General features: G+C 47.9%; 1 protein-coding gene across 19 annotated transcripts in view; it reads left to right on the top strand.

Annotated features, from left to right (window-relative positions):
- The first annotated feature begins 6 nt into the window (after positions 1–6).
- The window catches only part of Fnbp1 (formin binding protein 1), a 113,179-nt gene continuing 96,331 nt past the window's right edge, over positions 7–16,854 (top strand). For 9 of the 19 annotated variants that reach the window (XM_034494091.2, XM_034494090.2, XM_034494089.2 and 6 more), the window contains exon 1: positions 7–233. In XM_034494091.2, the coding sequence (XP_034349982.1) occupies positions 210–233 (24 nt within the window). In that variant the 5' untranslated portion in view covers positions 7–209. The remainder of the gene's footprint in view (positions 234–16,854) is intronic. The other 10 variants (XM_076928463.1, XM_076928461.1, XM_034494097.2 and 7 more) reach the window with 6 other exon arrangements.

The raw sequence follows: 16,854 nt of genomic DNA, 5'->3' as shown, positions 1-16,854 counted from the left end.
CTCCGGTGCGGGGCGGGCGCGCTGCGGCGGTCGCTGCTGCTGCTTCCTCGGGCCATTTTGCTCCGCGCGGAGCGACGAGAGGTGACGAGCCGGGGCTAGAGGAGGCGCGGGCCAGAGGAAGCGGCGGGCTTTCCGCATTCGCAGAGTCCGGAGGGCCGCAGCGATCGCCAGCGAACGGGGTCGGGGGCCCTTTCCCCGGTCCCTGCACCATGAGCTGGGGCACTGAGCTCTGGGTGAGTGAGGGGCCGGGCCGCGGGCGGCCTGGGCGGGAGGCGAAACGAGGGGCCTCGGCGTGCGTCGTTGCCCAGCAAAAAGGGAACGCGGATCGGGTGGCCCAGGCGGCCTCGAGGCGGCGCGGAGCTGGGTCCCGGCTCCTGGAGCGGCAAGCCGCGGGCGTTCCCCGGGGGCGTGGGGCCCGGGCTGTGCCGGGCTGCGTAATTGCGCGCGCCCCTGGTCGGAGCTGTGGGGCCGATCTACACGCTCGGAGGTGCGGGCGGATCCCGCGCTACTCCCGGGGGCGGGGCGGCCTGGAAGGCGCAGGGTTTCGGGTCTCGTATTTGGGGGTGCCGAGAGCGAGGGGTAAGGTCTTCTCTCTGAAAGTGAGGACTTTAGCCCCGAGGCGGTTGGGGCGCACTTGTAATCTTGGGGACAGCTCAGATTCTGAATGTGAGGGGGGCTGCGGTGTTTGATCCGCAGGGGGACGGCAGTAAGGGAGATCTTAGGATACCATGAAGGGACCGTTGCCGGGAACCTGATTCTGTCCTGCTGCCTAGATGAAATAAAACGGTTTCAAGAGGGGATGGCCTCGCGGGGATCCTTCGTTTGGGGGTGCAGGTGGGTTAGTGAGCAGCTTGTGTCTGGAAACGGTCCCATCGAGGGCGATCAGAGGACGCCAGGACAGCTTTCAGGGCATCTCCGGGAAAGGGAGGCCGTTGGCTGAGGGGCAAGGCCTGTTGCCCTGCCTACCTCTGGACTCGAGCACCAGGGGAAAGTCTGGGCATAGGCTGGCAGTGCAATGGCCTGGGTGAAGGTGGGGACAAAACCGCGCTTACTGCACCGAAATATGCCCGAGACCGTCCTTCTCAGTGATGTACTCCTAAGTGCCCGCTGACTACCTTTCTGAATTCCATTTGTGAAGGGTGTGGAGGGGAAAGTGTGGGGTGGTGTTGCCATCCAAATGAGGCCAAGAAATGTCATGTCACAATAAGGTTAGGGCAATTAGGGGAATGCAGGGCATTCTCCTTAAATTATTTTCGTTGTCTTGATTGTTTTTACATAACCATTTCTTAGACTACAGCAGGTTCTGCTCAGACTAAAATCCTGGGAGCACTGGCTCCCAAGATAACTCGTTTCATAAACATCCTCTGTCGAAGGGATTCCCATTCATTCGGCTGTCAAAATGTCAGGTGACTGGTGCAAATGCCCATTTTGAAAATAAATGTAACACATAGTTTGAAACAACTTGTACACACCCACATTAGGCAAAACTGTTCGCCTAGGAGTGCTGTTATCTGATCTCCCTTCTGCTTTGGGGTGGGGGTGTTGTTTGGTTAGTTGATTTTTTTTTCTCACCTGGGGTGGGGGCACATCAGAAGTCAAGGTCAGTGACAGAGTGGTAGAAAATACTTGGTTTTTGAGTGACTTAGGGAGGTGGATATTTTGTAGCCATATTGTTCTATCGGGTGATCCAAAAGAGGGCAGGTAGCTGGGCGACAGAACTGACAGCATGGCTGTCCTTCCTGCATCTTTTGAGAATGGAAGACAGGAAGTCAAACACAAGAGCCAGCCCTGGTGGCTCACACCTGTAATCCCCAACACTGGAGAGGCTGAGGCAGGATTACTGTGAGTTTGCATCCAGCCTGCAATACATAGTGAGTTCCAGATCGGCAGGAGCTACACGGCAAGACCTTCTCTGAAAAAGCAAAACAGAAAGCAACCGAGGATGTGACTCAGGTAAAATACGTGTCTGGCCTGGACCTGGACGAGGCACTGGGGATTGAACTTAGCACCAGAGGTGGAAAGAAGAGAATGTCGGGAAATATTTTAAATGGTGAGAGATAGGAAGTATTTGGATTTAGCTTACTTGATAAATGTATGCGATTACTTATGACCAATAGCAAATTGGCCTGCTATATTGTATATGAAGTATATGACAATGAAAAAAAAAGGTGGCTTAATTTTAATTTTTTGTTTCATTTTTAAGGCCTACTGAGTACAGGCCTTTGCCTTTGGGTAGCTTACAATTTAATGGAGGGAACGGGTGAGCGTGTTCCCTCACTGTTGAGAAAAGTTAGTGCAAAACTTGGGGTTTAAGGCAAAAATGCTGATTGCCAGCTATCTTAAAACAGTTTCCCAGAAAGAAAATAAGGAAGAAAGAAAGAAGGAAAGAAAGAAAGAAAGAAAGAAAGAAAGAAAGAAGGAAATGAAACAAAAGCAAGCCAGCCTAGGGGAATGAAGGAAAGCAGAGCTGACAAGCCTGCTGTCTCCGTCTGTGTCTAGTGGTCAGAAGATTGGAGATATGCAGTGTCCTGGCGGCCAGGCCAAGGCTCTGATTGAGGGTTTTCCTTACATGGTGGCTTTGGGACCTCGCTGTGGTAATGAGATAATGATGGGTCAGTAAAGCCTCGCTTGGCAGAATAATACTTCTAGATGCGATGGCACAGTTTGGGTGGCCAGGAGTGACTGGCAGCAGGTGGCTGCAGCGCTTATGACCGACACATCTTAACAGATTTTATGCAGTCTTTAGTGAAAGTCCATCAAGGCCCGGGAAAAAAAAAAAAAAAAAAAAAAAAAACCCTTCTGGTTTCTAACACTTATTCTATGTAAAAAAAGCCCACTCCTAAGCCACATCCTGCTTTGTTAAGCAGTGACACATACCCTTTTCTTCTAAAAACCCCTTTAAGACAGAAAGCAGTTGCAGTGTAGGTAAGCTTTGAAAAACTCTTGCATCAAGAGTGTAATAAAGCCAGGCCTGCTGGCTCAGGCCTGTAATCCCAGCTAGTGGGAGGTTGAGACAGAAGGACTGCGTGTTCAAGGCCCACCTGAGCAATTTACAGTGAGTTTACGTCAAACATTTAGAACACAGAAAGGGGTGGGGCCTTAGCTCAGTGGTAGAGAGCTTTCATAGCACACATGAAGCCTGGGTTCTACCCCTGGTACTGGGGTGGGGGAAAGACAAAAGTATAAATGGCAGGCTTAAATATGTATTTGTTTGTTTGTTTTTGTTTTATTTGAGACACAGTCTAACTGTAGCCCTGGATGACATGGAGCTCACTATGAAGACAGGCTGGCCTCTAACTCACAGAGATCCTCCTGTCTCTGCCTCCTTAAATGGCAGTTTTAAAGGTGATTAGGTTTTTAACTGAAACCTGAGCTCCAGGATAGGTGGCTGCCTAGCATGTGGGAGGCCCTAAGTTCATCTCCAGTGTGGCAAAAAGAGAAGAGGAGATCAGTTAATTACAAATTCCAGCCGTCTTCCTGTCACTGGGTTATAAAAACTCATTTCTGTAACTCCCTAACATTGAACAACTGCTAAGTTCAAATGCCCCAAGCCTCGCTGCTCTAAGCCCCTCCTACAGGCTGGTGCTTACCTTCCTGACAGCACATGCTAGCCTGGGACATTTATGTTTCTACAAAAGATTCATCAGCTGGGGTGTAGCTCATTGGTGCAGCGCTTGTCTAGTGTATGTAAGACCCTGAGCTAGACTGGTGTGTGTGTGTGTAATGTATATTATATATATAATTATTAACATGTATATGTATTATATATACTATTAAATGTTTTATGTTTATATATGTATACATATATTCTTAGACACCTTAAGCATAGACATTTTTAGAACAGTTTGAGATTCCCAGTGAAAGTGAGTAGGTGATAGAGAGATTGTCACCTCCTCTTGTGTTCTTTGTCCCCAAATGATCACAGTCTGGCTACGTTTCTCTTTCATCCCCTACACACGTGCTTTGGCGCACACATACATACACACACACACACACACACACACACACACATATAAACATGCACATATACACAAGTGCCTTTGAAAAGCAATTTCTTTTCTGTGGGTCTTGGCACTTGAACCTGGTAGCTATACAAGTTATATTAGGATACTTTATAATGTGTTAAGGTGTTAACCTAGGCAATACTGATGCTTTTTCAACCGAAGCAGTGAGGACTAAGTGTCTGGTTTGGGAGAGTTGTGAGCTCTGCTACCCTTGACTTCTAATTGGGAGTAGACAGAACATTAACAGTCATTCTCTCAATTCTTCCTCAGTGCCCTGGTCTTTACCCATCACAGGTTTCTGTTTGGGATGAACACAGGAAGGCCACCGGCGCAAATTCAGTCACCTCTATTTCTTCCTCCAGACAAGCTTTACCCCCAGCCCTTCTGGTTAGCAGAAATGAAGCAAAGCCAGCACCCAGGCAGACCAGGGACCATGCAGTCAGCTCACACCCTGCAGTTTGTAAATTAGTTCTGCAACCGTAGATGCACTGTGATTGTTGGGTGAGGAGAGCAGGGTTTCAAACGTGCCCTGAGACTTCTGCACCTGCCCATGCTGCCTGTGGGGCTCTCTGGAGCTCACACCTGGCCTTGGTGAGCTGTGGAAAGGACTGAGGCTCCAGTCCGGCATCCCCGACTCCTAGCTCAGCCCTGATGCATGTTTCCCTGCAAGCATAGCTCACAGCCCCGCCCACACGTAAGAATAAAGCTTTATTTTGACTCTGAAAAATTGCACACTACCAAGAATACACAGATGCCCTGGGGAATTAATCTAATTAGATTTTAGAATGTGGGTGTGAAGTCATCAGGAATTTGTGTGGAAATATTCGTTTCCTGTTTTAGTACCCCGAACTCAGAATTCATATGAGCTAGGCTCCTGGTGTGATAGAACACTTTAAATCCTAAAGGCAGAGTTTCACGCTACCTTACGCTAGAATTCATGATACAGCCTGAACTTTCCCCCTCTCAGACAACCTCCTGCTTCTGCTTCTCAAGTGCTGGGACCACAGATGTGAGCCACCACACCCAGCAGAATATCCACCTCGTTTTCTTGCAAAGGGCAAGATTTCTTTTACATTAAAACTGTAACATTGGACCCGGGTTCAATTCCTAGCACACGTGGTGGCTCACAACCATCTGTAACTTCAGTCCTAGGGGATTCAATGCCCTCTTGTGACCTCTGTGCTCACCAAGCATGAAAACAAAATACCTAAAATTTTATGTATATCACAAAATTAAAACAAACAAACAAACAAAACCCCTGTAACTGGCGATAGTGAGGGCACTTGCTGCCAAGCTTCAGTTGAGTTCCATGAAGTCGGGGACAGACCTGAGTCTCGCAGGTTGTGCTCTGACTTTCACACGCACACTGTAACAGCACAGGTGCCCCTGACACACAGACCAGTTAGTGAAAAAAGGAACAGTGACATCATACAAGCTGGGGGAGGGGGAGAGAGGTTTCAGTTAGCACAGACCCATAATTGGAATTGTGGCTTGTTTGTTTGTTTGCTGGTATTGTGTTGTTTTGTTGTTGTTGTTGGCTTCTTTTTATTTTTGGCTTTTCAAGACAAGGTTTCTCTGTGTAGGCCTGGATGTCACAGAGATCCACCTGCCTCTGCCTTCCAAGTGCTGGGATTAAAGATCTGCATCACCACCACCACCCTGCTTGTTTGATCACCTCTCCTCCTCCTCTTCCTCCTTTTCTCCTGCTTCATTTTTCTTTTTCCTTCATTTGTTTAATATTTGTTTATTTATTTATTTTGTAACTCAAGCTGACCTGAACTTATCACTGAGAATGATCTTGAGTCTGAGCTGAGATTACAGGCATGCACCAGCATGCAAGGCTGTGTGCAGCGCTGGGGTTGGAAGCCTGGACTTTCTGCATTCTTAGCAAGCACTCTACCAACTGAGCCACATCCCCAGCCAAGAATCACTTAGCCCAGTCCCAGCAATCTTGCATGCACACTTCCCTTTGCATTTCTTCCTTCTCTAAAACTGGCTTCTAATTGCCTCAACGGTACAGCCCTGTGACACCCCACTCACTGCCCGGTGACTTTAACCGCCGCTGAAGAGTTGCAGTCCTGATTGCCGTCCGTTGAAAGCTTCCGAGTCTCTGAGTCCCAGGAGCTGTGGGAACATCCCATCCGCGCCCTAGCTCTCCCCCATAAGGACACGGTGGGCCAAGTTCCACTTGTGGCATCTTTCAGAAGAAGAAACTGGGATGCTTTCAGAAGTGTGCAAGTCCTACGTGGGGGTTGGGGCGTGTCACTCCGTGACAGGAAACCAGCGGGTCACCGTGCAGACCTCTAACAAGCCATCAGGGAGATTCAGGTAGAGATGACCCATTTCAGGGAGGCTTACACTGAGCAGAAATGATTACCATCTGCCCCCAAGAAGAACAGGACTTCGACCATCTTGATTGCTTCTTGCCTAGGATGATGGTGTGTGATCAAGGCTTTGACTTAGATACTGAGACAAAACCCAGGGAGGCTCCTTATCACAGGCTGAGCAGCTTGGCAGTGAGTCCATCTCCGGTGCCTCTTCGCACAGACCATACAGTGTAAGGATCCATGATCAGGCAAGAGGGTGAAACATCTTACCCAAGATCACAGAGTAGTGAGTAGAGATTTGCTCTCAGAATCCTAGGTCTGTGGCACTCTGACATGATTTTATTTATGTTTTTAGTGCTGAGGACAAACCCAGGGCCTCTCACATGCTAGGCAGGCTCTTTACTGCACCAACCCTAGCGCTCTCCCCTTTAAAATTAAAAAAAAAAAAAATAACATTTCTATTAACGTTGTATGCATACGTAAGGGGGTGCACATGCGCTGTGACAGGAGGAGGTCGGCGTGTTCCTGGAATCAAACTCAGGTCATCAAGCTTGGAGGTATAGGCACCTTCACCCACAAAGCCATTTCACCGACCCAAAAAATGATGTGTAAGCCAGGCCTAGTGGCTCACAGTTGCAATCCCAACACTCTAGAGAGTGAGACAAGGGTACTCTGCAGAGTCAGTCTGGGCTCCATAGCAAGATTCCACCTTACAAAGCAAACAAAACAACAGTTTATTGTTTCAGCAGTTTGCTTTGTTGTCTCTCTCCCTCCTCCCTCTTCCTCCTCCCTCTCCCTCTCCCTCTCCCTCTCCCTCTCCCTCTCCCTCTCCCTCTCCCTCTCCCTCTCCCTCTCCCTCTCCCTCTCCCTCTCCCTCTCCCTCTCCCTCTCCCTCTCCCTCTCCCTCTCCCTCTCCCTCTCCCTCTCCCTCTCCCTCTCCCTCTCCCTCTCTCTCTCCCCCCCTCATTTGTTTGAACAATTTAATATAGAAAATTTCAAATAAACATAAAGTAGAGAAAATAATATCCTGAGCCCCCACCGCCACTGCCACACATACTAACCATCATCCAGGCTCCGGAATGGCAGGGCTCTGCCATCCTGGGCCACTTGGTACCTGGTGTATTCTTGGAAGGTTCTCTCCCAAACATCAGGATGCTTTCTTGCTCCCTGGCTTTCTGGAGAGCCAAGCCCAGACCCTGTATTCTCCCCATGGCTTGAAATCGGAGAGCCAGAATCACTAAGTAACTCTTCAGAGGTAGGGAGAGGATATTAAGCGTTTCTTCCCAGAACCTAACAGCCAGTTAGTTCCAGTTTGTAGCTGAGTCTCAGGCAGGTGGAACCACTCCCTCCCTCACCCAGGAGAGCTGCTCTCATGTAAATGAAAGTTTCTCTTTCTGGTGCCCAAGTCAGCCAGTCACAGTTCAATGCTTGCAACTGTGTTACTCCCCCTGCTTTCCCCAGCACCCGCTTCTGTTCCCTTGTCAGTGACTTAGGCTTGGGTCCCTGAAAACTATTTGGTTTTTCTTACTCAGGGTTGAACCTAGGGCATGACATGTGCTTGTTAGTCTTCCAAGGGCTGTGGAAATGCCTCAGAGGTTATGATCACTGGCTAGTTAGCCAGAGGACCTGGCTTCCGGATTGCCAGCACCCATCTGGTGACTCAGGCCCCATCAGAATCTAGTGCCCTCTTTCAGATTCTGAGGGCCCCTGTATGTACATGGTGCACAGACACACAGACAGGCAAAAGATTGTACACATAAAATAAAAATAAATTGCCCCTTCAAATCCTTTTCCCCAGAGCTTTACCGCACCCCATTTCTCCTCTCTCTCTCTCTCTCTCTCTCTCTCTCTCTCTCTCTCTCTCTCTCTCTCTCTCTTCGGAATTCAGTAAGATGTCCAGACTGACCTTTAGCTCTGTAGGCCAAGCTAGTTGTATGCTTGAATCTTGTGCCTCTGTCGTTCATGTAGCTGAGATTAGAGGGCTGTGCCCTTGGGTGTGGCTAATGAAGTATTTGATGGCACTGTTATTGAGAAGCGGTGGTCTGGCTGCAGACCTGGTAGATGGACACGGTTGCCAATGAACCTGGTGGGTGTCATTTGTCCAGGAAGCCTCTCAAATTTTCTTCTTTTTTCTCTCTCCCCCATTTTTTTGTCTGTTTGTTTTATTTTTGTTGTTGTTGTTGTTGTTGTTTTGTTGTTTTGTTTTTTTTTTTTGGTCTTGTTTTTTTTGAGACAGGATTTCTCTATATAGCCCTGGCTGCCCTGGAACTCACTTTGTAGACCAAGCTAGCCTTGAACTCATAAAGATTGGCTTGCCTCTGCCTCCCAAGTGCTGGGATTAAAGGCGTGTGACAGAATGCCTGACTCCATTCAGTTTTATCAAATATGAAGTTGTGTTTGTTTGGTCTTTCCTCTTCTGTACACTTGTATGTTTACCTTGTGTGCGCTGGGGCTGGGGTGTCTGGAGGGGGCGTCAGGTCTCCTGCAGCTGGAGTTGCAGGCAGTTGTGAGCAGGTTGCTGTAGGTGCTGGGAACTGATCCTGGTTCTTCTGCAAGAGCAGTAAGCTCTCTGTAACAGCTGGCCGTCTTTTGTGAGAACCGTGGTTCTCACCAATGCTGGGTGTAAGTCTTCCCCTGAGAACCCATTCCTAAAAACTTTATTCCCTAATATTCCCTAATGTAAAGAAATTAGTTCATATGGGTCTTATCCAGAAAGGGTTTTTTTTCCCCCCTAAAATGTTTGAAAAGCATTTTTACTTAAATTGTGGGTTTTCTAGATGTGACATGTAAGGCTTTCAAAGTTTTGGTCTTTTGTTTTTGTGATACTCGCATGCACATGCACGTATTATACATATGTGTACGCATGTGCAGGTTGACTTCATATGTCTTTGTAAGTCACTCTTGACCTCCCTCCACCCTTTTTTTTTTCTTTTTAGAGGCAAGGTCTGTCTCTGAACCTGTAGCTCCCTGTTTCAGTTGGACTGGCAGGCTCCTGGGAACTGCCTGTCTCTGACACCTCTGATGCCTTTTCGCCAGTGAAAGGATTACAAGTGCCCGAGACACAACTGACTTTTTTTTTTCTGTGGAGAAATTTGAATTTGGGCCCTCAGGCGTTGCTGATTGGGCCGCCATCCTGGTCCCTCAACGTTTTGGTACAAGGTCTTAAGCTTGTCTTCTATCCATGGCAAAAGAAAACGTGGACCTGTGAAGGAAGCTGGTCTTCTGGGGTTTGTACTTATTTGTGTACATCCCAAGACGCCTGCGGACTCCTGAGATGGGATGCAAGTTCTCTGGGGAGAACTGGCATATAGGCCTCCACTTGGGAGAGCGTGGTCTGGATGACACTGGGCAGTCATCTCTCCTTGATTTGCTGACTTCTGCAGTGTGGTGATACTTTCCTTCCCAGGAAAGCATCGGGCCAGTGCTTGCTTGAAGGTACTGAGTGTCTGTTGGGTGAGAGCCACTGAGTCCATGGGAATTGTAATAGAGGCTAGAGTTATGGTGGGGGAAAAATCTGGTCCCTGGGAGCAAACTAAGGTTTCTTCAGATGCCTGCTGGTTTGACAGAAGACTCCATACCATAGCACCTGCCTTCTAGTTTTTTGGACTCTTTGTCCCTTGACTTAAAATTGATACTTTGTATGTGCTAACAATAAAATAAAATAATGTGATATTGGCCTGGGTGTGTCAGGTCATGCCTGTAGTCCCAGTTGGCAGGGGGTGGAGTCAGGAGGACCTGAAGTTCCTCATCATCTCACCTACATATGGAGTTGGAGGCCAGCCATGACATGAAACCCTGTCTTAAAAACCAACAACAAAACAAAACCAACTGGGCTGAGAGAATGCCTGAAGGTCGCGTTTCTATGAAGCAGGGCAGTTCTCTGGACGCCATAGCACAGTGTGATTTTTCTTTTCTCTAAAGGAATAAAATGAACCCTCAAACCACTGCATAGTGGTTACAGAGACGGCTCAGTCCTGGCCGCGCTCTCAGAACACTGGGGTTCAGTTTCTGGCACCCCCAGCTCACAACCATCTATAAGTCCTGTTTCAGGGGATCCAAACCCTCTTCTGGCACCTGCACATGTGGGGTGCACATACAAACACTCATGCACACACACATAAAGCAAATAAAAACACCTGCTATTCAAAGGGTTACTGCATACTTGGGTTCACCAAAAGTATAAATTTAATTTATCCTCGAGGTTAATAGTTCTCTTAGGCTATTTTTACCACTTTCAAAAGCAGATACTTAAGTCACATTCTTTCTCCCCTCCCAAAGCTGGGTATTTGCCACTTGAGACATCTAATAAATTATTCTGCATATCACCTTAGCTCAGGATCGATTTCTTCTCAACAAAGACAACGACGATTTAAAAATATTTACTTTAGGGAAGATATACATGGAAATTCCTGTAAGTGTTTAGACAAAGACATTTGGATTGCCTGAGTGTCTGTCGGTATATAAATAGAAATTTTACCAGGGCTCTGAATTTTTAAAATTACCTTTGTGTATGCGCAAGTGTGTGTGTTCAGAGCAGAACCCTGATGGTTTGGGGTTTTTTTTTTTCTATTTCTTACCACCTCTTTCTTGACACAGGGTCTCATTGAATCTGAAGCACCCTACCTTTTAGGCCAGACTGGCTGGCCAGCAAGCTCCTGAGATCTGCCTCTGATATCTATGTGGGCACTAGGGACTCAGACTCAGGTCTTTCTTTATGCTTTAGACAACAGACACTTGTACCCACTGAGCCAGAACCCAGCCCATGCAGGTGATGATCTTAATTGCCATTATTCTGGGCACATGTCAGTGGGAAAAAATGAAATGTCAACACCACAGACTAGAAACAAAGTGAAGTTAATCTGGCCGTGAGCCAGGTGAGAGGAGCGGCTGTGTTGCGCATGTACTTGTGCCACGTAACCTCACATTATTTATTTTTGAGCATCTACTGGGTGTACTAAGACACAATTTTTGCCCTCAAGTGGTGTAGGGTGTGATGGGAAGCCAGACAGGAAATGACATCCAGCTGGGGGCTGGAGAGATGGCTCAGCAGTCAGAGCACTTGCTGCTCTTTCAGAGGTCCTTTGTTTTGGTTCCGAGAACTCCTAGCCTGCAGCTCACAGCAAGCTCGGGAAGTCTGACGCCCTCTTCTGGTCCCTGCAAGCACTGCACACGAGCAGTGCACGCACATAAGTTCAGACAAACATTCACACACATCAAATAAAAGAGAAATGAGAAGGCAGAGCTCATTTGGGAAAGAGTTACATCCTGGCAGAGTGCTGAAGAGCTAGCCAGTCGTCAAGGAAGTATGATCAGGTTGGGTGGAGGCCACACTACCTTTCCAGGAAGAGGAAGTAAAAGACAAACAGCCCAGAAGCGTGAGAGAACATAAAGCTCTCTTTTGAGCCAGGCACGCTATGGGGTTGTAAGCAGCCTGAGAGATTAGAGTGTAGCTAAAGCCACACAAGGACTTGGCTTCCCTTTCAGAGCATGTTAGATGTCTTTCAGCTGCAGGTAGCTAGCCAGGCACCTAATCTTTCTCCTCATTAGTGGAGCACAAAACTCAAACCTGGATTGGGGAGATATCCCAGTGGTTGAGAGTGCTTACTGTACAAACATAAGAACCCGAGGTCACACCAGCAAAGCCCACGTAGGAAGCCAGGCGCAGTCGTGCAGGGTTAGGGTTAGGCGACGGGAAGATCACTGGGGGGCTTGCTGACCACCAGCCTAGCCGTAGGTGTAGTGAGATACACTGACTTAGGAGTAAGGGTGATTGAATGGAAATTGTATGTCCTTCTGGCCTCCACACGCGTGTACTGCATATACACATGTGTGTACAGCATCCTCTGATGCAGGTCTGCATGCATGGAATCTGCCATGGCTTCTTCCTTGTCTTCTCTGCTCCTGTGCTGCTCACACAACCTTGGTAGAAGGCCTCATACAACCTTGGTAGGGTTCTCAGCCTCTGCTCTCCAGCTCTTTCAACCTAACAGCTTTTGTGTTTTCAGCTTGCCTGAAGGTGACTCATACTAACCAAATCCCCAAGACTGACGGATAACACAGAATGCAAAATGAAACTTCACGGGAGCTGGAGGCCAGAGGCGTCAGTCTGTGTCAGTCTGTACACTCCTTCCCCAGAGACGGATCCATGTGGAAAACTAGATTCTGTATTGAGTTTCCTGGAGAGCATAAAGTCCAGGCAGGATCTGATGAGTTGAATGGCTGTGACAGCAAGCTGTGGGTGCCTGAAGCTCCTCTGGCCTGGGGAGGGTGGGGCTGTTGACAAGGCGAGCAGCCAGCCTCTTCCTTAGATGCCACAAGATGCTTCTCCCCCAAGCCAACTGTAGCACACTTTGCTCTGATCTTCTTCTTTCAACCTTTATCCAATCCTGCATCTCCCAGATTAGCTGCAGCCATTCTGGATCTAACGCTGGATCATCTGACTTGCTCCAGCACTTCCCAGATCCAGCAGAGCCAAGAATCTACCGGTTGACCCATTTTTTAAACAAAAGATTTATTATTTGTTTTCTTTTCTTTCTTTCTTTCTTTCTTTCTTTCTTTCTTTCTTTCTTCTTTCTTTCTTCTTTCTTTCTTAGACAAAGTCTCACTGTGTAGCCTTGGATGGATAGAGATCCACCTGTCTCTACCCCCTGAGTGCTGAAATTAAAGGTGGATGAAACCATAGACTGTTTTTTTTTTGTTTTTTTGTTTTTTTTTTTCCTTTATTTTTTTGTCTGGGAGTAGAGACAGAGTTTCTCTGTGGAGCCCTGGATCTCACTGCCTCCCACTGCTGGAATCAAAGGCATGCACCTTTAGTGCCCAACTGAGACACACACACACACACACACACACACACACACACACACTGGGTAGGTATTGTCTTTGAAAAAAGAAAAAGATGGAGGACCTAGTGGTAGAAATCTGGGCACTTTGATGGGTGACAGTGATCTTTCTTGGGTGTCAGGATGACAAATGCCCCAGGGAGTAGGATACCAGAAGACAGCTGACCTGTGAGAGCTGGAGGGAAAGTCAGGGAAAGAAATCCAGGCTGGACCATCCTAAAACACGGATTAAGGCAGTAGAGGTGGAAGGGTTTCACAGGCTCAGCCCTCTGAATGTCTAACTTGCGATTGTCACATGGTGAATTGTCATTGTTCTTCATGGCCAAGGTGAGAGATTTGTTTTAAGTTAGGACTTGGCTTTCAGATGGGTGGCTTCCACAGACTGGCTCCAGGAACACAGCCTTTCCAAGTCAGGAGGGGACAGTTAGCACAAATGGCCATTGGTGGGCATTATGTTTTAGGTAGCAGTGAGTAGTGAATGTGAGAATTCCACCCACAGTCCGTTAGAGCATCGTTTGAGGGCTGCCTACGGGCTGCTTCTGACATGAGTCTGATGAGTGGAGTTTAGAACTATTCAGGTCTCACCTGGATGACTGACAGCCTTGTTGCACCAGACCTAATATTGTTTAATTTTCCTCTTGACAACTTGTGAAAAAAATCTGATTTTGAGAGAGCTCACCTCATGTGGCCAACAGAATCTATTTTGTAAAGATGGCCACAAGTCTGTCTCTGTCCCCCTCCTACTGAGTGCTGCAAGGGGCTTTATAGTCTTTCTCCTGGGATGCAGACAAGACTTTGGGGCTTTTTTTACTGATGTGTGTTGTGGAAGCAATACCATATGACTTCTGAGGCAGGATTAGAAAGAAGACATCTGCTTTGGCTCGGTTATTTAGGACTGCTTTCTGTTGGGGGTTCTTTGGGTTTTTGTTTGTTTGTTTTTGTTTTTTGGTGTTTTGTTTTGAGACAAGGCCTCATTGTGTAGCTTTGGCTGTCCTGAAACTCACAGAAATCCACCTGTTTCTGCCTTCTAAGTGGTGGGCTCAAAGGTATGTGGTGCGCCACCACACCTGGCCTTTCTGTGTGTCTGTTTTTGGAGGCAAGGTCTTACTCTGTAGATTAAGCTGGCCTGGAACTTCCTGTTCATCCTAGGCTGGCCTGGAACTCTTGACAGGCCTCCTGCCTAAGACTCTTGTTTGCTTGGATTGCAAGGGTAGGCCACCACACCCAGCTAATTATTATTATTGTTGTTCTTATTGTTACTATTACTGTCCTTGTTGTTATTATAAGCTTTTTGCAGACTGTGTGTCTTGCTCAACAGCCTGGCTGGGCAGCCAGGGCCTTTGGCTCCTCTCCAGTTACAAACTTGCTGAGTCATTTCGAACGAGCCATTCAACCTGGGTTCCTTAAGCAGCTGAATGGGACATGGTGATGTCTGCCCGGGAGGATGATCAAGAAGCCTGGTGTGTTTTATAAAGTCAAAGATATGTTCTCTAGAGTGAGGTATGGTGAGGTGGGAGGGGAGCCTCAGTGGCCCATGCTGAGGCATCCCTCAGCCCTGAGGTACCAGCCATATGACAGGTCTAGTATAGAATAGAGTTTATTTAGGGCATGGGAAGGGGAGTTGAGAAGGGGGGGAGGAGAGAGAAAGAGAGAGAGAGAGAGAGAGAGAGAGAGAGAGAGAGAGAGAGTAGAGGCTGGCCTGAACTGGTGGAGGGAGTGGGAAGGAAGGGGAGAGAAGGAGAAAGGAGTCAGAGAGTGAAGGAAGGCCAAGCAGTCCCTTTTGTAGCAAGCCAGGCCTACCTGGCTGTTCTGTTCTGTTGCTAGGTAACTGTTGGGTGGGGCCTAGAAGGAGTGTTAACAAAGAGGGCAGAAAAAAAAAAAATATATATATATATATATATATATATATATATATATAGTGTGTGTATGTGTAAGAAACCCGCAATAAATGGCTAACTGAGGTGCCTATTAACGTATCCAAGAGGATGCTAGCCAGTTTTCGGTACCTGTGGCTCCTCCCTGCTCTCCTTCCCCCGCCCCCACTCTCTACCCTAAACCTCTCTCTCCTAGGTTGGGTTTCTCTTCCCTTCCCCCAGCCTCTCTTTCTTTATAACTCAGCCATTTTGGCTCTGCCCATCTTGGCCTCTTGGTCCACAGCTCCTTTCTCTCTTCCATATCTACCCTCTCCACTCAGTCTATGGCCTGGGTTCGGTCTGCTGGCCATGTTCACTCTGGACCTTCCTGGTGCTTTCGCTGTTCTCTCCCTCATATTTACAATAAAGAACCTTCTCAGCCATGCCTAGGTGTGGTTCTATCCTCATCTCCATTCAGGTTCTGACTTCTCTGAAGGTGGCAGAGTACCTCATTCTGCCAGCAGGAGTGAGGGCAAGCCCTCCCAAAGCACTGTCCCTCTCACATGTCCTTTTATCTGGGCTGCCACCGGAAGGTGTCACCCACATTTAAAATGGGTATTTATGATTCAAAAAAATGTAATGGAAAAAAATTCCTCCCAGGAGTGCATGGCTGCCTGGGGTTTCGTCGATTACAGATGTGTTTAAGTTGACCGCTAAGACTGGCTATCCCCTTGTGTGCTGCTAGCTGTGGTGTTTGGCTTCTAGTCTAGTCAGCAAACTGAGTAGAACCAGACTGCACCAGATCCCTCCATCCAAATGTTCACAAGTTCCAAAACCAGGGTTTGGAGAGCAGTTAACTGCACTTACTGCTCCTACAGAAGACGGGAGTTCAGTTGCAAGCCACCCACATGGTGGCTCCCAACTGCCTGTAACCTTAGCTCTCTGGCATCTAACACCCTGTTCCGGCCTCCTAGGCCATTCATATGCATGCGGCATACACACACAAACGCACAAGTAAATGAAATAAATGTTTTACAGTTCTGGGCTCAGCTGCCCAAGGCTCCTTGATCAGGAGTCCCGAGGAGTGTGGCTAAGCACCCACGTGGCTCATGGCAGCTATGCCGGCTTCTGAAGCTGGAAACTCTTTAGAACTTTTATGTTTAGTTCCCACACTGCAGCTCAAAGACACGCCAATAATGTTAATAGGGGGGTGCAGAGGTCAGCCCATTGCACAGAGTCATTAGACATACTCGGTAGGCTATTAGGCTCCTGGAGGCGTTAGTGTCCGGGGCACGACTCTCCCGGTAAAAATACCCAGGTCTATTTTGCCAAGTCAAAACTTGTTGGCTGTGATTGGAAGATGGGTCAACCAGTTAAGTTCTTGCCTCACAAGACCTGGGGACCTGAGTTTAGATACGGAGCACCCATGTAGAAGCTGGCCATGGAGGTGAGTGCCTTGCCTGTGTAAAACCCAAATGAAAAGGACCTCACCGATCCATGGAGAACTGCAGACGTACCCCAAATCACTCAAGAGAAACACAACTTGATGCAAATCGCAAGAGGTTTACTGGCTAGCCAGGGCTGTCTTTCCTTCAAGCCCGCCCTCCTTCCTTCAAGCCCGCGCAGGGGCAGCGGAATTCAGCAAAAGAACAAAAGAAGTTTACAGCTTTTAAGGGGGAATCTACAAACCAGGTGGGGGTGGAGTTAGGGAAGGGGGAAGGCTGAGAGTGGAGTTAGGGAAGGGGGAAGGAGGGGGAACAGGTCACTAGGTCATCGATACATTTGATCTCAAATTCTTAAGATGGATGGTGTGTCACTTTATAATTGGCTA

This window comes from Arvicanthis niloticus, chromosome 2 (assembly GCF_011762505.2).
Source record: "Arvicanthis niloticus isolate mArvNil1 chromosome 2, mArvNil1.pat.X, whole genome shotgun sequence".
Classification (NCBI taxonomy): Eukaryota; Metazoa; Chordata; class Mammalia; order Rodentia; family Muridae; genus Arvicanthis; species Arvicanthis niloticus.
Note: the sequence above shows the minus strand (reverse complement) of the source record. Positions and strands in the feature narration are given on the sequence as shown.